A 22,390-nucleotide genomic window follows, 5' to 3' on the forward strand; every position below is an offset into this window, starting at 1 on the left:
GTTGTCATCGGGGCCAGGTGAGAACCCCAAGATCTCTTGCAATGATCTTGTGAAGTTTTTTGCAAAGTTGCTCAGATTTGGAAAAAGGTAGACTCCACTGTGGGAGCAGGGCTGGGGCAGCGGAGTGCTGGAATCCTGTCTAGTCAAATTATGTGGGATCAGTTCCAATCTGTTACCTCCGAAGGTGTGGACAGGCTGCTTGGACAAGTGAAACTGACCACTTGTTTTCTTGATCCTTGCCCATCCTGACTTATAAAAGTGAGCCAGGCAGGGCTGGATGATCGGCTCCATGGGGTGGTGAATGCTTCCCTCTGTGAGGGAGTCTTCCTAGACCCGCTTAAAGACCGCTTCTTAAAAAACTATCTTTGGACCCAACCTTCATGACCAACTATCACCCAGTCTCAAATCTTCCATTCTTTGGCAAATTGAGCAGGTGGTTGCTGAGCATCTCTAGACACACCTGGAGGATGTGGGCCATTTGGATTCCTTCCAATCAGGATTCAGGCCTCATCATGGGACTGAAACTGCCTTGGTTGTGCTGGCTGATGATCTCCGACAGGCTAGCGACAGAGGTGAAAGCTGTTTCCTGGCCCTGCTGGATCTCACAGTGGCCTTTGATGCCATCAACCATGGCATCTTTCTGGACCATCTAGAGTTGGGAGCTGGGGGCACTGTTATACAATGGTTCTTCATCCTCCTGGGCCGTGTTCAGAAAGTGGTGTTGGGGGATGAGTGTTCAGACCTCTGGGCTCTCACTTGTGGGGTGCCTCAAGGCCCTGTCCTCTCCCCCATGCTTTTTAACATCTATATGAAGCCGCTGGGAGAGATCATCATGGGGTTTGGGCTAGGTGTCCACCAGTAAGCAGATGATACCCAGTTCAACTCTCCTTTAAATCTGAACCAGTGAAGGCAGTGAATGTCCTGTGTGAGTTTCTGGAGGATGGATGGTGGCTAACAGATTGCGGTTGAATCCCAACAAAAGTACTTTTCTTGGGAGGTGGGCTGGTGTGGAGGACTCCCTGGTCCTGAATGGAGTAACTGTGCCCCTGAAAGACCAGGTGCAGAGTCTAGGAGTCATTTTGGACTCACAGCTATCCATGGAGGTGCAGGTCAGTTATGTGTCCAGGGCAGCTGTCTACCAGCTCCATCTGGTACGCCGACTGAGACCCTACCTGCCCTAACATTATTATTAGCCGACTGAGGCTCTACCTGCCCTAACATCATCATCATCATCATCATCATCATCATTATTACCCATGCAAGTTGATGGCCATCAGTGCCTTTGTGGAAGCAAATTCCATACTTTTATGTGCTATACAAAGAATTACTTTCTATTTTCTGTTCCATATCCTTTTCTGTAAACTAAAAAATCCTAAATCCTGCAACATTTCTTCATAGGGGAGGTGATCCTTTTGGTAATCTGTTTCTGAACCTTTTCCAGCTCTACAATATCCTTTTTTACATGAGGTGACCAGACCTGTACAGTATTCAAAAAAATGCAGTTGCATAATTTGTATGAGGGCATTATGATATCAGCAGTTTTGTTTTCAGTTCCTTTTCTAATGATCTAAGCATGCAATTCTGCTTTCTCACAACTGCTGCACTGGGTCGGCATCCTCAATGAATTCCCCACTACAACCCCAAGGTCTCATTACTGGCCAGTCACTGCCAGTTCAGATCCCATGAGAATATATATGAAATTGCAATTCATTTACCCTGGCATACACCACTTTATACTTCATTATGTTGAGTTGCATTTTCCTGCCAAAAGGATGGATCCTTTTGAAGCTCTTCACAATGTATTTGTGTTTTAACTACCTTGAACAATTTAGTATCCTCAAGCAATTCTGGCTAACTCACTGCTCACCCATAATCCTAAATCACTTATTAATAAGTTTAAAAGCACAGATTTTTGGAGGGGTCCCTTTCATATCCCAACATTGGAGAAGCTATCCATTTATTCCTACTCTCTGTTTGCTTTTTCTTAACAAGTTACTGATCCACAATTTATTGATCCTTTTGCACAGGTATATGGCCAGCATGGCCAATGGCCATGGATAATGGGAGTTTTAGTCCAATAATGGATTCACCTGGAGAACCACAGGGTTCACTAATCATGTTTTAGCAGAAATCCAGTCTCCCTGCTGTCATCCTGGTTCAGGTTCTTGTAATCTCTGGTGAATAATGAACATAGACACAATAATGGTTATTTCATATGCAGTCCACAATGGACTGGAGAACATCATTAAAAACAAGCAAAGAAAGATTGGTGGCCAACATGGAGTTGATCTGAAATCGGCATATTTTGCCTTGACATATGCTTCCCTTTTTTATTTGGGTATCAACAGTGAATATATTATATTTAAATTTACCTGATAGTTGGATTAATTCCATGATAATCCCTATGGAAGAAGCTGCCAACTGACTGATTTGAAAAGGTGGTAATTTTTTCTACAAATTACAGCTCTGGTTAAAATAAACATCTGTAGCATTGTCATTGTCATTTCTAGGGGAAATACATATCAGTTAAGGGAAACTGTAAAATGCAGTTCTGTGGAGACTTCTGCAATCAGTTACATAGCTTGCTAATCTTAATGATTACATTTTCACACGTATTTATTGAGTGATGTTTTGGATAAGTAACTTTCCAGCAGGGGTTTCCTTCAAGAAGCTACTAGCTTAAAATGCGTTGGTTTGCAAATCATACTAAGTCAAGCCATAGCTTTGAAAAAAATGTTTTTGGTTTACAGCTCATGGAGAGAACTGGAGAGAGCTAAATCTCAAGTCTGGGGTTAGATGATAAAGCCAGCCAACTCATGGTTTAACTCAGCACAGCGCAGGAGCAAAACAACCAGAGAGGAGTGAAGTGGCTGTAATTTCTTCCCTGGGAGCTTACATGGTCACATTAATACATGCTTTGGTTTCACATGATGTAGAAACCAGCCCATTGACGAAACCAAAAATATTTAACCTAGGTAGCTACATTTAAGATAAAATTGAATTTATTTTCAATGGTTTACAAAGATTTATTCTATTAACGTTGGTGCATACCTATCCCACCTGCAGTCTGGACCTGTATACACCACATAAGGTATTTATATTGGCCATGGACCCAATCTTTTCTTGGCGCAGAATGTTTGTTTCCTTGCTCAGGATGTGTTAGTGGGTTGCTGTTATTATTAGTATGTGCACCCCCTGTTTTGGCCTATTTCTCAGTCTTTTTGAGGGAATGAGGGCCACTCCTCAGTTAAATATACACTTTATCAGTCAATGAGATTGCCCAAAAAACTGAGAATTTGCCTCATAGTGTATGGATATTTAGGAATGTAGGGAAGAAACAGAACATAGCGTTGACTGCAATTCTGAAACTGTAGGGTGACCTTCCATTTGCTAGTAATGAGCATTGTGCTTTTTTCAATATTTACCGATACTGCAAAGAGCAAAGGCGTAGCTCTTTCAGCAGAAGCTTCTCTGCTAAATAGAGTTGACTTGAATGCTTGACTGCAATTGGCATTGGGTGTTCCCCCCCCCCCTTTTGTTACCGTGTCCCAGAAGAACTCTCATTACCCCTGGTCTTGGTACCATTATGCCCAATTTACTATTGTAAACACCTCTATTCATTAGTACCTCTTTTTATTTGTTCTCAGATAGTGTTGGAATTAGTGGGGGGTGTGAAAGGATGGTTGGAGGCAGACAGATGATAGGGAAACTACAAGCTTCTGCTTTCTCAAAACTAGCCTGTCAGCTTCTTTGGCAGCATTCTGCATCCTGTATTTGTTTATGTGTATTTTGCTATTAAAATAGCCACATGGTATTTTTTAGCAGGGTTACCCTGCAAGACGGCAGTATACTGCAACCTTTATTAATGTGTGGAACTGGCACACCACAGTTTGTTGCTATTTCAACATCCCCAGTGAATACGATATAATATATAATAGATTATATCATCTATTTTATGAGACGTGTAGCTGTAGATAGCAATTTCTGACAAGTCATTGCTGATACAAAATCTTGCCTGTTCATGCTATATATACACTCTCCATTCTGTGTTGCAGCTTGTAAGGAGCAATCTAAATATTAGAAGGATACATCTAAACTCTTTAATCAGTGCTTACATGAACCGACTTATCTTTATGGTTCAGCCATTTCCAGCTGGATCTACAGCAGGGAGCTTTGTCTTGCTACTGAAATTGATTACCGTATTTTTCGCTCTATAACACGCACCAGACCATAACACGCACGTAGTTTTTAGAGGAGGAAAACAAGAAAAAAAATATTCTAAATGAAACAGTGGGTGTATGATTTTTGTGGTTCATGCTGTGGCCACAGACATGTGATCTGACAGTGAGTTTGGAGTAGCCCAATGCAAAAATCCTGAGGATCCATGTGGATCCATGCTTTGTAACCACGTTTTTGCACCATTGCAGCCCCAGGCAACAGTGGGTGCGTGATTTTTTTGGTACAGACTGTAGCCATGGACATGTAATGTGATCTGATGGTGAATTTGGGGTGACCCAGTGCAAAAATCCTGAGGATCCATGTGGATCCGTGCTTTGTCACCACGTTTTAAATGGGGAGGGAAGGAAAGCAAAAGCCCCCCCCCCAAGCCAGACAGGATATACGAAGTATGATTTCTTTTTTATTTACGGTATTTCTTTTTTGGCCACCTCTGTCACTGCAACCTTTGCTCTGTGCTTGCACACTTTTGGGCAATAGGGCATGTAACACACTTTTTTTCATCTGCCAAGATATAGAAAATCAATTTTAATGTCCCTATATAAAATGCCTAGTGAAGCAGAAGGGTATTACATCAGCCACTGTATTAAGGCTAAACGTTTGAAGAACAGCTCTCTATGGGGGGGGGGAGACTAAATTCCATTTTCAATCAATTGTTATTGTGGCAGCAATTATCAGTGTATAGCGCACAATGAGGAAAAGAACTTTAAAAAATATATATAAAAAACATTCTCACGTTATACTTCAAAGAAGAGTATTAGGCTTTTAATGAAGGGGAGAGGAGAGATGCTGTAATCCTCCTGGCTCAGGAGATTCTGATTTACCAGCCGCGTGTAGAAAGTATAGATTAAGATATTTGATATACAGCATATAAATCCAGAGATTTCCATGTCTCACTCTGCAATCCAGCCTGCTGTTACTTACGAGCAGGGAAGCAGGGTTTCTCTTCCAAACAAGCATACTGTCTCCCTCCAGCAGTACATTGCTTGGAGAAGCTGTAATTTGGAGGGGGCCTGGGGGCAGGGCTCTCTGCTTTTGGAAAAGAAATGAGAAACCTACCATTGTAAAGCAAAAGTCCCCCCCCCCCCCCACCCAAGCCAGCCCTCTCTCTCTCTCTCTCTCTCTCTCCCACCTGCATGCTTTTGCTTTTCGGCTGCCTGCGAGTCCCTAGAGCACGGAGAGGAGGAAGTGGTGGGCTGGAGCCTGCACGCAGTGTGACTAGGAAAGAATTAGAAGGAAGGACTCGATCCTTTCCTTAACCCTCTGCTTGCCAGGAGGGCAGGGGATTCCCTGCTCTTTGTTGAGTTTGAGCAAACGCAGCAACAGAAGCGGGTGGGCAGTAAGACCCTGAGGCAGAATGCAGGAAAGCTTCCGCCTTCCCCCTTCCCTCCGCCCGCCCGCCCGATCTTTTTTTTGCTTGATTTTTGCCTATTTTGCCCCTGCGCTCCGGCGAGTCAGCGCCAGGGTCCACACATTCGCTCAATAACACGCACAGACATTTCCCCTTACTCTTTAGGAGAAAAAATCTGCGTGTTATAGAGCGAAATTTACGGTAATTTAACTGAGGTTGACAGCAACAGCACACATAAGAGCTGGGACAGTTCAGTCTTAGAAGGATTAGCTTGCCCTTTCTCAAAATTGGTGTCCATCTGAATCAGTCTATTGAAAGATAATATCATTTCAAATGCTGAGATGATTCTTTGCTTTCACTGAGGTCTGTGGTTTATTCGCCAGCACAATCAGCATTGAATGGCTGTATAAATCACATGAAATATAAAATGCTGGAGCTTCAGCATATTCGGCAGATGTCCACACAGAGAAGAGAGCAATTAAATTCTCCTGCGTTAAAGCAGATAGAATTATTCTCCTGCAGAGGACTTGCACATATGGGAATTTTCTCTGGAGAAGCCTGGTGTCTTGTCACTCCCTTGGGGATTGTGAGTGTATAAATGGCTTAATAATTGTGAAAAAGCATCAAAGAAGAAAATGAAGCATTATTAATTGCAAAAGAAAAAGTGTGGTGCTAATCATTGCTATCTGTTTTTTTGAATGGAGCTTATTTATTTTGAATTCTTCTGTAGTAACAGAAAGCTTCAGTGCAATCTTAAGCATGTTTACCCATTGAATTCTGTGGTGCAAATAAATACTCATAGGACTGGACTGTTTGAAACGTATGCAAATGTACTAGTATTGATTTGTATTGCTAAATTATTAAATGCATTTAATGAATTCAGTGATTAATTATTGAAACACTGAAAATCTTTTACACAAGAACAGAGGAAGATTTCTTAAACAGAGGTAGGTCCCTGTAGCTCAGTACTGTTTACAGTGACTGGCAGCAGGTCTCGTTTCAGACAAGTCCCAGAGTCAATCATTCAGGAAAACCCTGCTACTTGTGAGCATATGGGGGTCTCCAAATGCAAAGGAACTCCTTAACTGATGTTGAAATTATGGGGACATTAATAACAGCGTAGCTTTTCCCTAAGATACCCTGGGCCCACCTCAGTTAGGGTTTTACCTTTCAAAGATGGGACATTGAATTGGGATGGTGAGCTACTGATGGAGTTGTTTCCACAATAGTGTTGTTCTTCTTCTTCTTTGGCGATCACTCGTAGCCAAGTAAGATTGTCTTCCATAAACACAGTTTTTACAATGAGTCCATAAGTGACTGTGGAGGCCAATTCTGGAGCCACACATCCCTCCACAGTGGGGACATTGGTTCCTGGGTGGGAGTTGATTATGGTGTGGATTTGCCAAGCGTGCCTTCCTCTTAGCACGTTTCTTCTTTGCGTTCTGAGTTCGAGTGTCTTCAAAGTCTATGGCACCTTTGGTAAAGGCTGTTCTCCAACTGGAGCGTTCACAGGCCAGTGTTTCCCAGTTGTCAGTGTCTATACAACATTTTTTTAGATTTGCCTTGAGACAGTCTTTAAACCTCTTTTGTTGACCACCAGCATTACACTTTCCATTTTTAAGTTCGGAATAGAGTAGTTGCTTTGGAAGACAGTGGGAGCCCAATATGTTCAGTACCGGGGCTGAGTCTTCAAATATGGGAAGAAAAGAAAGTATCTTGGATCATGTTCAGAGTTTTTCTCTCACCACTCAACCACTGAAACCTCCGCCATACACTTAGAATTTGAGAGGGGGTTGCTCTTCAGTTCATGGTTGCCAGTATAAAGTGGGAATCCATAATCTTTTCACTACAAACACACACACACTTCCAGGTTTCCTCTTCTCAATCCTGGCCTCTTTAGCAGTTTTCCAGGCATCGGCACTTTTTTAAAAATCTCCATCTTAATATACTTTACCAGAGCATTAAGGAATGAAATGCAGTGTGGAACTAAGCATTTCCTTCATCCAAAGTTGTCTTACCAACCATCTCTTCAGTCCTAAGATCTTTGGCTGCAGCTGCAACTGGTTTTCCACAATATCTGTGTAAGGCGCTGAGGGTTTGGAACATGGGACTCTGCCACCAGGGCAGCTGTCGTGCAGATGGAATAATTGGGCTGAAGTCTTCTGCAATTTAGCCACACTCATATAATGCCTAGAGATGCTACTGCTGCTCTGAAGCCCCTCTGGAATGGGTGACCCAAGGAACCAATAACTGTTGTCCCATGCTTGGTTTTTCAGGCTGAGCAGTCTTTGAGTAGTCTGGTCCAACCTGGCCTGCTTTACTGGCTTTACCTGAATTTGACCCAGCTGTCCTTGACTATGCCCCTGCCTTACTCCAACCTCAACCTTACCTGTTTGGAAGTATGCCCTGCCCCTGGGCCCTTGAATGCTGATTTGCAAGGTCAGGCTGGAGCAAGCAAATCAAAGCCAGAGGAAGAGTGTAGCCCAAGGCAGTAGCAACAGATCTTGTGCTACAGTTCTGCCTACTTGGACCATGCCTTTGTTTCAGCATCTGCCAATTAATAGCAGCTCCCTGCTGGGCCTGACAATAAGTGGGCTGTGAGAAGCAGACAGAACTGGCAAATAGTAGAAGCATTTAATTGCATTTAACATTGAGGCTTTGAGGAGGAAAGTTGAGAAGCAAGAAAAACAGCAAGCATATTTAAAGGCATGTTTTCTGCCAGTTACTTTGCTTCTTTCAGTGATAACATGGATTGAAAAAAGACAGAAATAGAACACAACTAGGGAACCTATGGATAATTCCCATCAAGACCAAGCCAATGTCGGCAGTGCTCAAGGACTCTGGGAGTTGTAGTCTAAAGGGCCACAGGGTCCTAATCCCTGAATCAGAATGTTATATTTGGTATCTTTGGATCAGTGTTCAAAATTTGCCAGGTGCGTTTTGCTATTGGCGCGGGCCCAGGTGTGACTATATGGAGATTTCTGGGCACTAGATTGGCAACCACAGTTTAAAAGCCTCTGCCTTAGTCCATAGTTAATACTATTTCCATTTCCACTGTGTGTGTTTCTCCTTCTTGCATACTGGGACAAATGAATTGTCACAAGAGCAAGCTGCAGTCAGGCAATGTAGTTGAGATCATAGAATTGTAGCGTTGAAAGGGACACTGGATCATCTAACCCCCCTGGTGAATAGACATTCCGCTGTGGCGACCATAACCTAGATTGAAGGTGCCATTACATATCTGAGTTTCTAACACTGCTTCAGATTGCCTACTCCAGGCCTCACCTTTAGTTGCCCAAAACATGTTTGGTGGAGAATGTTGTTGTTTTAAAAAAAGAACAAATAAATAAATGTTGCTGCTTCCTTAAAATTAGATAAGTGGGGTTTTCAACTAGACAGCGTCTGAAAAATGTGACTTATCCTATCTATTTCCTTTGTTCTCATTTGTGTGACTTCATTTTAAGTTTCTCTCTACAATACCAATAGGTATTTTTCCCTGTAATTATATCATGGAAAATCTGGAAAAATACTAGCTTGACCATCTGATGTTGAAGGACTGTGCATTTCACTTCGTACATTTTATATATGAATTGGGGGGAGGGGGCCATAGTTCAATGGTAGAGCATCACCTTTGCATGAAAAAGGTCCCAGGTTCAGTTCCCAGTATCTCCAGGTAGTGCTGGGAAATATTCCCTGCCTGGTAGTCTGGACTATAAGGCAGCTTCCTGTGTTCCATTATTTCTTGTTTACAGGGTCTTTCTTCTTAGGCATGCTTAGAAAGTGTGCTATGGCTGTGGCACATCCATTTTTTTTAGGTTGATAAAGAGTAGTTAGCCACCTTTTTGGTTCAGTAACAATTAAACCTTCCCAGTCAAGTTGTGATTGGTATTTCCATGGATGGCAGAAGTCCCTTTCATTATTAATTCTCTAGTTTATTTCTTATAGCAGTCTCAGCTGTACTTTATTACTCAAAGGTTAATGCAAACTGAGAACAGGGTAAATTAAATTCCATTTGGCAGCTAGTTTCCTGATATAGACATTGTCAGATGCGAATGAATGGCAATGCTGTGTCTGTTTCAATTGTTTAAACAGACCAGTTTTCCCTTTAAAATAAAAACTATGTTTTCTAATCCTTAAAAGATTTCATAATACAATAAGATCAGCATCCCACTTTATAAGGAAAGTATGCCATTTAGAAATCTGTGAAACGTTATCAGCTATTACAGAAAATTAATGCAGATACCATGACTAATGAACTGATACACTGCTTTAAACAGTAGTCATCATTCAGTTATATGCAAGAAATCATGCACTTGGATATTTTATTGAAGGGAGCCTAAGGAATAACAGTTAAGAGGGTTTTATTAACTTTCAGCACACAAAATGAATAGTTGAGCATTGAACACGACATGATGCCATGTGATAATTGCATGCCTTGGTTATATTGCAAGGCATGGAACATAGCCAAAAGCCTTCATCTGTTCTGGATATAGTTATTTTTTACACTCTGCTTATTGAGTACATTATTGCAGTAGTATTATTACAGTTGTAGCTGGTACTATTTCATAAGAAATGCCCTGAAAATATATTGCCATATTGTGGCTAAATCGAATCTTATTTCTTTCTGCTGAATAATAGTGAGCAGCAGTTCGCAACAGAATCACCATCAGTCTTGTCTGACAATAATATCTGATATTATTCATTTATTGTGGTGGACAACAAAGCTAGAGGCATATTGTAATTTCAAATAGAAGAAGGTTTTACTTAGGAACAAAGTGAAATAATGATTTAGACATAAATATTTTATTCATCAATCTTGAATTATAGTAATTAAAAGAGGGGGGACAATTTTCCGTTAATGTTAGTATAGTATACATTGCAGCAGAAGATCCTGCTACTAATTACATACTAAATAAAAATATGGTATCAAGGTAGATTACACTTACTGATTACTGATTCCTGTTTGGTTTTTTAAAAGCATATTCCGCTCCACTTCCAGAAAAAGAATACAGTTTTACAATGTTCATTAGTAAAAATCTTGTAAAGAGAGTAAAGAGTGGTGGTAGCTGTACAAGCGGGGGCCACAAAAATCAACAGCAAAATTACTGATAATTTTAGTAATTAGGACTACAGGTTGTTTAGAAGAGGAATTAAAATCAGCACATTCTGTTAGGAGGTTATTAGGGCTTGTTTTTTGTTTACTTAAAATAATAACCATCAACTTTGTTCTGTGGTTTTTTTATTTTTAAAAAATGCAGTATTTTTTGGCCGCTTTGTAACCAGGTTCTCTGGGAGACTTTCAGCAGTTACTGCATTAAGACTGAAGCGGGGGGACGGGGGACACTAGATAATGAGGCTGCCTTTTGCCTGTCCTTCATCAGGAGCTCAGTTATGGGGCCAAATTATAGCCCAACACCGCAGTGACAGTACTGTCCCAAGATTGTTCAAAAAGTTATGTGATTGAAACCTTGGATTTCCTGACCACATAAGCAGTGGTTCTGATTAGTCAGAACTGGAAAATAACCTTTTGAATATGTAAGCCACAATTGTTCTCCTGGGAAAACCATACCCAGTTGCCCGGAAAATGTTTAGTCATCCCCCAAAACTTTTGTTGGCATGTTCAGTTGTGGGGGGTGGGTGGGTTGGGGGGTGGATAAATACCCTAAAATCCTTTGCAACCCCTTTCGAAGCAGCAGCTACCACTTCCATATTGAGAGCTGCCTTCTACTTCCTTGCTAAGAGCACTTCCGCAGCCCTTAAGAACGTCTGCGTCCATCAGGTTCTGCAGGCTGACGCCTGCCAAAGAGATAAAATCTCTTGCAATCATTCTTGAGAGCAGCCAAAGCTACAGGAAGCACTTATTGAGAGCAGTGGGAGATCATATTTCTTCGGCAGGCATCAGCGATGGTTATGGGGTGGAGCAGAGCAAGCCAGCGATTTTTAAAAAGCGGGTGGCAACTTCAAAAAAGAGAGAACTACCAGTAAGCATCCCCTATTCTGAAGCCAGCATAAATTATTGGAGGGAGAGTTGGGTGCACAAATTCTTCATAATTCATTAACGGACCCCTGATAGTCAAGTCCAGTTGCGAACGACTCTGGGGTTGCGGTGCTCATCTTGCTTTACTGGCTGAGGGAGATGGCGTTTGTCCGCAGACAGTTTTTCCAGGTCATGTGGCCAGCATGACTAAGCCGCTTCTGACGAAACCAGAGCAGCGCACGGAAACACCGTTTACCTTCCCGCCGGAGCAGTACCTATTTATCTACTTGCAGGAGCAGGGACCGAACAATGGGAGCTCACCCCATCGCGGGGAGTCGAACCGCCGACCTTTTGATCGGCAAGCCCTAGGCTCAGTGGTTTAGACCACAGCGCCACCCGCGTCCCACATAGTTCATTAGTAAGTAGTAAATGGAAAGGATCCTCTGGCTTGCAATGGAGGAAGTGTGTGGAGACGCTCTTCCTTAATGAATTAATGAACTGATAACCTAATGAATTTAAGGATACACTGCTAATAATAATGAATGATAACTTCAGACGTGCATACCTTTGCACTTTGGCCACACCTGCTTCATCATGTGACCTCCATAGGGTTGGCTGTGGGTCAATGTGGCCCTTAGGCTGAAAAGAGTTAGCATTCCTGGTTTAAACCATTGATCTTCAACTGGATACTTGGGTCTTGCCCAGATTTGACGTGTGTTGCACCAATGACACCCTCACTGTTTTCTTCCTCTGAGGTTGTGTGGGATATCATTAAATTTATGTCCCTCCCTCCCAAAGGGGAGAGAGGGAATATTTTTCTATGGGTATTTTCACCCTGCATGAAAAGCACACTTTACAAAATTTCTCTTCAGTTTGAAATATTAAAAATATAGGACACCCGCTTCCTTTGTATCTAGGGTTTTAAAAAAATGAATACAGTCGCACCTCATTTTGCAGCCAGGATCCATTCCAGAGCCCCATCCTCTAGCCAAAAAGGACACTGGGCAAAGAACTGTGTCTGTGCATGCGCGTGGAGTGGTTTGCACTTCTGCGCATGCACAAAGCGTGATTTAGCGCTTTTGCGCATGCACGAGCAGCAAACTCAGAAGTAACCCGTTCCGGTACTACCAGGTTTGCTGCAGACGTTCACTGGAATGGACGCTAGACAAGGCGGATGTTCACGGAGGTATTACTGTACATTGCAGTTTGGGATTGAGTGCAGGTTCTTGGTCTGAAAAGCTTGGAAGTAGACCAGGGTTTCCCATACTTGGGTCTCCAGCTGTTTTTGGACTACAATTCCCATCATCCCTAACCACTGATCCTGCTAGTTAGGGATGATGGGAGTTGTAGTCCAAAAACAACTGGAGACCCAAGTTTGCATGAATCCTAAAGCAGACAGATGTAAGTTTTTCATAAGAACACTGTCCTTGCAAATGTCACCATATATTTTATAGGAATTATTATAGTTAAATATAGTTACAGCTATAATTGTTTATTGTGAATAGTATCAGAAGTGAAAGCATCCATCAGAAACACAGTGTAATTTAACTTGTGATACTCCAGGTTCCCATCAGTCTCCAACTCCCATCAGCCACAACCAGCATGGGTCATTGGTTTAAATGAGTAGAAAGGGACCCTGAGGGTCATCTAGTCCAACCCCCTGCAATGCCGGTATCTCAACATGGGGTCCCCCATCCAATCTGAAACCATACCTGCTTAGCATTGCAAATGTGCCAGCAGTTTTCTTGCTGCACCTCCTGTATTTTGAATGTTTTTCATTATTACAGATAAAATCTCATTATTGCTTATTCTAAAATAAATATGGTTTTTTTAATAAAAAAAGCAATGTGTTACGATTCATAGGGCTGTGGTTTTCATATTTTGGCTGTATGTAATGAGTATAATGTGCATAGTTGTGGGGTGGGATTAGCAACAAGTTATGCTGTTTCTCAAATTTTTACCCTCAGAGTGTAAACTTGGGGAAGGGAGAGTCTTGATACCTAGACTGAAATTACCACATAATTGTGTGTGTGAAAGAGAGAATTTGCTGTTTTCTAAACTTACTTCTGTGTTTCCTTTACCTTTTATTACAAGAACGTGAGTTTTAGATGTAAGTTGTGATAATCAGAATTCTTCAAAGAGTTTGTAAGGTGTGTATGGATTTGGTTTATGCACCTGTGTTTATTACAGACAACATCTTTCATAATTTAACTGGTCTGAGCATCCTTTCTTGAGCTTAGTTTCCACTTCTCAGTGCATTATGTAATAATTGTTGGCTGCAGTAGCCTTCTGTTGCTAGAATGATCTAGATATCTGTTTTAAAATGTTGCTTGTCATGATGCCAGCCACCTGTGCTTATGTACATTAGGAACATCTTAGTTGATAATATGTATGTGAGAGAGACAGAGAAAAATCATTTTTCTTTGTGTTTGTTTTTACTTTGAATACATAGTGTCGTAATTAAGGAATAAAGAAGTCATCTGTTACTGGAATGGCTTAGGTGTCCAGAAACAATGTTGTTTGTCATGGTGCCAAAGTTTTATGGTAGCATATCCTCCAAAATAATGTTATTACAATGCCACCTAGTGATAAGGTGAATGATAAGGTACATTAATAGAGAATGTCTTAACTGGTCTTTTTATTTTTTAAAAAAAGGAAACAGAAATTGGCAACGTGAATGACAATATAAAGTAATACAGAATGTCTAACAACTGTTTCTGGGGGTGGGGAAACCTACTTTAGGTTACAGAAAATGACCTCATATACACAGTAAACAGGTCCAAAAATGTGATTTATTTTCAGTTCTAATCCACTTTGAAAACAATACTTATGAAAAATATAACTGATGTGCTGCACAAGTATTATTTTTCAGTTATTTAATATGCTTTACTTTATTTTACAGTGCTGGACCTAAGGGAGACAACATTTATGAATGGAGATCAACTATACTTGGGCCTCCAGGTTCTGTGTATGAGGGAGGAGTTTTTTTCCTTGATATTACCTTCTCACCAGACTATCCCTTTAAACCACCCAAGGTAAGGGATGAGTAAAATTAATAATTTATACTGAAAAGTAAGTAGTTTCAGAACCAATCTTGATACACGTGTAGAATTGTATTATGTACAAAAGGAAATGAACAAAATACTTATAAAGGTGCATGGCTGCTTTTAGAATTATATGAAGAAATAATGACCATTATGATCTGATGTCTGTCAGGTGATGTCAAAGACCCAGAATCCAATCTCATTAGACAGAATTGACAAATATTTCAAGAACAAACCTTGGTTATTGCTCATGGTTTGCCTTTCTTTCCTTCATTATAACTATTTTTTAAATATTAAGGCTGCAGTCCTATGCATCCCTAGGAGCAAGAACCAATGAACACAGTGGAATTACTTACAAATAGACATATATAAGATTTCATTGTTCTGTGTATATATTTTAAGGAAGTTCTCCAAGAAATAAAGTCAAAAACTGTGGGTTTGTGCAAGTGATCAAAGATGGGGAATGTTTTAAAATTTGGTTAGATTCTGGCATTTTTCCAAAATTGGGGTGGAGGGAAATAAAACAAGGGCTTTCAAAAGTATTTGTGATCATAGAATCATAGAGTTGGAAGAGACCACAAGGGCCATCGACTCCAACCCCCTGCCAAGCAGGAAACACCATCAGAGCACTCCTGACATATGGTTGTCAAGCCTCTGCTTAAAGACCTCCAAAGAAGGAGACTCCACCACACTCCTTGGCAGCAAATTCCACTGTCCAACAGCTCTTACTGTCAGGAAGTTCTTCCTAATGTTTAGGTGGAATCTTCTTTCTTGTAGTTTGGATCCATTGCTCCGTCTCCGCTTCTCTGGAGCAGCAGAAAACAACCTTTCTCCCTCCTCTATGTGACATCCTTTTATATATTTGAACATGGCTATCATATCACCCCTTAACCTCCTCTTCTCCGGGCTAAACATGCCCAGCTCCCTTAGCCGTTCCTCATAAGGCATCGTTTCCAGGCCTTTGACCATTTTGGTTGCCCTCCTCTGGACACGTTCCAGTTTGTCAGTGTCTTTCTTGAACTGTGGTGCCCAGAACTGGACACATGATGTTAGGGTTATTATGTATTAGACTTTACTTCTTTGTTGTTTTAAAAGCCTGCTATGTCAAATCCCATTTGAAGACCTTGTGGTGTTTCATCCAACTAGAGTTCACAAAGTCTGAGTTGACAATGTCATCTCTTGATTCTATAGAGAGACTGTCGAGCTGAGGATTTGTGGAAAAGTGTAAGTCTGTACTATACCATGTCATGCAAGAACCTAAAGGTCACTCAGCATCTAGGATATACAAAACTATACCTTTGAGGATAGTTAAAACTATCTCTCCCTCCCCCCCCGGCCCGTTTTAATTTAATCTACATTCAATTTTGCACTATTCATATTGCATTGTATTATTTATATTAAATTATGTAAATATTTATTCAGACAGAATAAAAGCAATTTCCTGCATATGTTAAGACATAATAAACATCAAATACTAAAAAACAATTTTTTTAAATGCGCATTATAGAGCACCACAATTAACAGGTAAGTAGGGCATCCCCTAAAACAACATCCACTATAAAAATACAATAAACATTTCACATTTCAGGACAACATAATTAACAACTCATCAAAATATCTTCTGAAACATCACAAATGAAACATCACAAATGAAAGACATCTATAAAAAAATAAAATAAAGATGCCACATTTTGAAACAACGTAATTAGCAACCAATTGAATGAAAAATAAAACCACTCTTCCCAACCCACCATATGTGCAATCCATCATAAAGTTAAGCAAGGCAATCCAATTAAATTCCCAGCCCCCTATACAACCATAAATGCAACTTAATGTAACTACATCTAAAAGTGCATTCCACTCAGTTCCTCTCAAGCATACTATTACATAAGGTACTCAAACATCACTCTTCTAACACCACCTCCAATTCGCTCTGCAACTACCCCCATAATTCAGTCTCATATCTTCAACCAATGACCCACTCACATGCCTACACCACGAGACCCAGACAAATATATACTGACATAGAAAGCAAGCAACAGTACACAAATAAAAAACATATTATATGGGATTATAATATTTATATAATATTTCCTTCTTTATAAAATGTTTATAGTCAGCCAGCTCCCATGAAACATCATGGTGGTATACAATAATGTATGCAACTGGCACGATGGCTGTTAACCAGAAGGCTGGTGGTTTGAGTCCACCCAGGGGTAGCTGTGGGCAGGATTCGTGCATTGCAGGGGGTTGGACTAGATGACCCTTGGGGTCCCTACAATTCTATGATTCTATGGAAGCACCATAAAAACAATACAAAATAATCATTAAGATGACTGGCTAATCGATAAAGTTTAAATAGCTGCACAGGCCTGTTAGCATCAAAAGGTCTTCAGGAGACACCTGAAAGTCAGCATATATCTCTTTTGAAAGAGAATTCCAATGCTTGGGTCCAATGATACAAAATGGCCCAACTTGTTCAAGCCAATCAGGTCTCTGTGATACCATGTGGGACCAGCCACAGTGCAGAGAGCCATGCTCTCTTCCACTCCACCCACCTTTTTTTATGCTTTTTCCTGTCAACAGTCAGTCAGCAGTCCATGCTAAGCACACTCAGGACACATTGGGCTGCTTTGACTCCTCCCCCCAACACACACACACACACACAAACAAACACACACACACACACAGGTGGTTCTTCTAAAAATTGCTTCTACTTCTACAAACATTAGGGTCCCCCTAAGCCTGCTGATTGGACGCGGGTGGTGCTGTGGGTTAAACCACAGAGCCTAGGACTTGCCGATCAGAAGGTTGGCGGTTCGAATCCCCGCGACGGGGTGAGCTCCCATTGCTCGGTCCCTGCTCCTGCCAACCGAGCAGTTCGAAAGCACGTCAAGGCGCAAGTAGATAAATAGGTAGCACTCCGGCGGGAAGGTAAACGGCGTTTCCGTGCATTGCTCTGGTTCGTCAGAAGCAGCTTAGTCATGCTGGCCACATGACCCAGAAGCTGTACGCCGGCTCCCTCGGCCAATAAAGCAAGATGAGAGCCGCAACCCCAGAGTCAGTCACAACTGGACCTAATAGTCAGGGGTCCCTTTACCTTTTAAGCCTGCTAATATCTTCCTCTTGTATGAGAATGGTGCTGTTTTGACTATGTAAGGGCCAGAACTTGGACAAATTAGAATGCTTTTTGTTTATATGATGGAATGGAGTGGAAATCTTTATTAGCGTGGATAATTGTTGGTTTGTTTAGTCCCTGCCTTTCACCCTAAGATCCCAGGCTGGGTTACAACATTAAAACACAAAATAATAAAAAACAGTTTGAAGCAAGTTGTATTTATTACGAATAGCAGTATATATTTGATTTATTATAAATAGTAGGATATATTTGATATCTACTCAATTGTTCTTGGTTTTCCCCAGGTCACATTCCGGACAAGAATTTATCATTGTAATATTAACAGTCAAGGAGTGATTTGCTTGGATATTTTAAAAGACAACTGGAGTCCAGCATTAACCATATCTAAAGTCCTTCTTTCCATCTGCTCACTTCTTACAGACTGCAACCCTGGTAAGACTTCTGCGCTGTATTGTATATAGCTGGATGGTGATATAACAGATTTACATCTTCAGTTATCCATGAAAGGCTACTACAGTGATTTAGATTAGCAAATGGTTAACCCAAAGTACCTGTGTTGCAGGTAATGAATGCAATTTAGGCTGAGTGCATTCATAGAGTTGAGCCGTTTGCCTAGCCCTGCTACTGTGTTTTTAACAAAAATCTGGCATGCAGAAATTGAGCATGCTGGGGAAAACTTTTCCTGCTTAATTGTTACATTTTAGGCTTCTGTTAAAGTGCAGGGCGGCAGGGAGTGGCATCTCTATTCATTCAGTGTCAGCTGTCAAAAATATTAATAGATGGAGTAGTTTGTCTGTTTTGCTATCAATACTAAAATCTATTTAAGTCAGTAACATATTTTTATTTGCAATAATAAGTACTTCATACGTTTCGATGGTAAAGATAGCAGCTATTGATTTTTCTATCTAGTGTTGGGGGGAAATCACCGACAAATCAATTGAATTGCTTTTTGCACTGAAAAGATTTTCTGCTGATTCAGCCACCCTGGAGTTTTTCTCTTAATTTAATACCATGGCTCAAACATGGTTTGGCACTAGGGAACAAGCTCAGGCGTCGCACACTCTCCTTAATTTCTTCTTCTCTTTGTGTATTCTACTTAAATAGTTAATTTCTGATTTGCAGCAAAACATAGTTTAATGATGCATTGATGATCTGCAGCATACCAGAATCAACCTTGGTTTACAATCCTGGTTTAGCAGGGTGAGCACAAACCATAGTTTATTGTTTTGGGATACAAGGTCAAGTTGTGGTTTGCTGCAAATGAGAAAGTTACTAACTAAACAGAGCTCATGCAGGGAGGAGTGAGCATCCAAGCCAGGGGTTCCACAATAATAATAATAATAATTTTTATTTATACCCCGCCCTCCCCAGCCAAGGCCGGGCTCAGGGCGGCTAACAAACAATAATAAAACAAGTTGAATGAATGCAACTTAAAAACAAGATTAAAAAACAACTTTAAAATATTGAAACAGTAAAATATTAAAATGTTAAAAGTGCAGCCTCCATGTAATGTGAACTAACCCAGTTTTTCAATACTTAATTTACGTTTAAACTACTCATAGGAAGTGATGGAATTAATATTCTACAGCTGGTGTGAGCTGGGTTTATCCGACTACTTAATGCCAAATTCATACGAAATGCTTTCTTCAAATTTTTCCTTTCTTGCCTGGATCATTTCTTTGTTTATAACAATTGTGCATTTGTGGGATGGTGTTTCCTCTTTAAAACCGAAACAGATTCATACAGGGACTTTTAAGGGAGAACTCACGATGGCATGATGGAATTTCTTTTTTTTTAAATAAATTCTGGCAGTGCTCTTTTCTGGCTTTAGGCCCATTTCTTTTAGACCCAGTATAGGTCTGGTGCAATTTTAACAAATTGTCAGATTAGTCATGCTTTGTAATCTGATTTTGAACATGAAGAAGCAAATTGACTACCTTTTTTCTTTCAGTGGGGGAATTGCTTTGAGAATACCCCAGGCACATCTCAGAGAAACACACACACACACACAGAGTGTTCTCTGTTCTCTGTCAGCTGGAAGCAATTTTCAGTGCCCTCTGTCTTCCCTTCATCTTAGCCTGCCCCAGCCCACTTTAAAGGCAGAAACCTGGCGGGGGCCCTGCAATGATAAGCAACCTTGTGCTCTTTGTTCACTACTCATCTAATGGGCAAAAGCAGATCAGGTCAAATGGAAAGGCAGTAGCGAGTCCTTCCACAAAAATAAAATACAAAACATGCAGGTTTTCCAACGCGAAGGGGAGGGGGACGACATGTATTAGTTACCCAGTAGGCTTGGATTTATGCAAATCTTCATTAGAACAACAAATAGTAATAAGAATGGCAGCTAATTAACCTCCAGCCATACGCAGTGATTAAACTGAGTTTGACGCACAGCTGCAGCTTCATTGGCAAGCACCGCTGTTCTTCTCAAGCAAGCCGTGCCGAGGAAATGAAAAAGAGGTATTTGCTCCTGAAACTTCTGGTGTTCTTGCGGTAATCTGCAAAAGATGTAGAGGAGAAGATCTTCCCTCTCTGGCTTTACATCGCCGGCCTTTTATTTCTGATCACTCAAGGCAGGCACGTGCTTGTCCCTTTTAAACAAGCGTCGTGAGATTTGACTTGTAAACTGTGTCAGCACCATCAGGGAGCAAATTGTAGTTAACTGCTTTCCGATTCTTGCTAGCAACTAGGTGGATTTATTGCTGTGTGTTGGTTTATTCATTTATTTTATTAGCTTTATATACAGCCCTTCATCATAAGATATCAGGGCGGTTCACGGAATAAAATACAGGATAAAAACAAGGAAAGAAGTAAAATAAAACAGCAAAACAATAACCCCCCCCTTCTACCTTGGCGGAAGAAATAAATGAAGTAGTTGTGATAGAGGAATAAGAAATTATAAAATGATAGCATCTGCATTATTATTATTAATTATTGTTATTAATGTTGTTGTTGTTGTTAATTTGAAAAAAATGATGCCATGAGAATGAGATACCTTGTCTCCGGTCCCATTTACAGTTTTGCACGGGAGTGAATGGTGCATGCATGAAGCTTGCTGGTATTTCAGCCTTCAGATTTTGCATTGTCGAAAATGGCAAAAAGCGTAAGGGAGCCTTGGGGTGGGGGGAAACACTGGATTTGCATTAGAACAGGTAGAGTGGAAGTTTTGCTCCTAAACCCACCAAACTGCATACTCGCCATTTGCTAGTAAAGAGGCGAGACACTGAGGTCTCCATGAAACCACAAGTCACTCCTGCATCCAAATGAAGGCTGTCTCATTTATCTGCCCATCAGAAACGCAACTAGGGTTGGGTCATATCGGATATATATTGTTTACTGTAGACTGTGTACCATAAGTTTGCATAGCACTTTGCAAAGTAGCGTAGAAGATGATAGTTCCTGCTCCAGAGAGCTTTGTTGCAAACTACATGTAACATGAAGTATTGTAATTAGGACACCCTTCAGAATCAGGGGGGTCAGTTTGGTTTCTGTCTGTGGCACAGATGATAGGGCGCAGTCCTTCTTAGTCAGTGTTATTCCTTTATTCTAACATTCAGATCTGGCATCATGGGTGCTGTTGCTTTTGCATTGTGGCCAGAGTGAACAGTTCGCTTAGAGCATAGCAATTGGTTGACTGGTTTTCTCCCTTTGCAGCTGACCCCCTGGTTGGAAGTATTGCTACTCAGTATATGACAAACAGAGCAGAGCATGACAGAATGGCCAGACAGTGGACCAAGAGATACGCTACATAGGAATCTGCTGTGGAACATGCTGGACCTGTGCAAGCACATTCACCAAGTGCATCAATAGCCCTCCCCTTCTTATTTTTATTACGTTTGGAAGCATTTTGTGACAAAGTTGATTGCCCTTGTCCCCTTTCCCCCTTTATTTTTATTCTTTTATTTTATTTTTTTCTGTTCAACTTGAAAACTGTATCTTTAAAATATAGATTGGGAATTTGGGGTTACAGTGCAAGGAATGTTGGAGCTGTAATAGTATAGAGCTTTGTCACAAAGCTTTGTATTAATGTATTTTTTTTCTTTGTTGTGTCTTTGGGGGGGAAACAAGCAAACAAAACTCAGAACTATATATTGTTTCTACTTAAATGTAGTGTTTAGGGTTATTTTTTTGTACGGAAGTCTTTAATGGTGGGTGCATGTTACTGGGAACCGGTTTTGTATTAAAAAAAAAAGCATAAAACTTAAGAATCACTGTGCATTACTAAGACTGTGTTTTAACACCAGCCTGCTCTTTTCCCAAACACTAGGCTGCTGGGTTGAACCAGATGATACGTATTTTGATTTACTTAAAAGAAAAGTGCTTGTAAATTTCTTAGGGACCTGCCACTTTTGACTGTGGATCAGTTGATGTACACTTGTATTATTAAAGCACTCAATAAAAAAACAAAACACTGTGGCTGATAACATGCACTTCTTGTAATGCTCCTTGTGCAGTGGACCCAGGTCAGCTCCGCATGTTTCTGAACTTGCATAAAACTAAAGAATCTACAGTTGCTTTTAGTTCCGAGTTGTTCTTTTCCCCCTAAGGGCCAGCTCCAGTATGCTATTTGTGGATCAATTGCCACGGGAAAAGGGAAGCACAACGATACTGTTAACACATCCAATTTTAATGTCCTTTGTTAA

The 22,390-nt window shown here is 40.8% G+C and overlaps 1 protein-coding gene across 2 annotated transcripts in view; it reads left to right on the plus strand.

Moving 5' to 3' along the window:
* The window catches only part of LOC308459507 (ubiquitin-conjugating enzyme E2 E2), a 129,619-nt gene extending 107,444 nt beyond the window's left edge, over nucleotides 1-22,175 (plus strand). For both annotated transcript variants that reach the window (XM_080975100.1, XM_080975099.1), the window contains 3 exons: nucleotides 14,467-14,599; nucleotides 18,032-18,179; nucleotides 21,402-22,175. In XM_080975100.1, the coding sequence (XP_080831226.1) occupies nucleotides 14,467-14,599; nucleotides 18,032-18,179; nucleotides 21,402-21,499 (379 nt within the window). In that variant the 3' untranslated portion in view covers nucleotides 21,500-22,175. The remainder of the gene's footprint in view (nucleotides 1-14,466; nucleotides 14,600-18,031; nucleotides 18,180-21,401) is intronic.
* Nucleotides 22,176-22,390: the final 215 nt, after the last annotated feature.

This window comes from Podarcis pityusensis (genome assembly GCF_964106645.2).
Source record: "Podarcis pityusensis genome assembly, chromosome: 12".
Lineage (NCBI taxonomy): Eukaryota > Metazoa > Chordata > Lepidosauria > Squamata > Lacertidae > Podarcis > Podarcis pityusensis.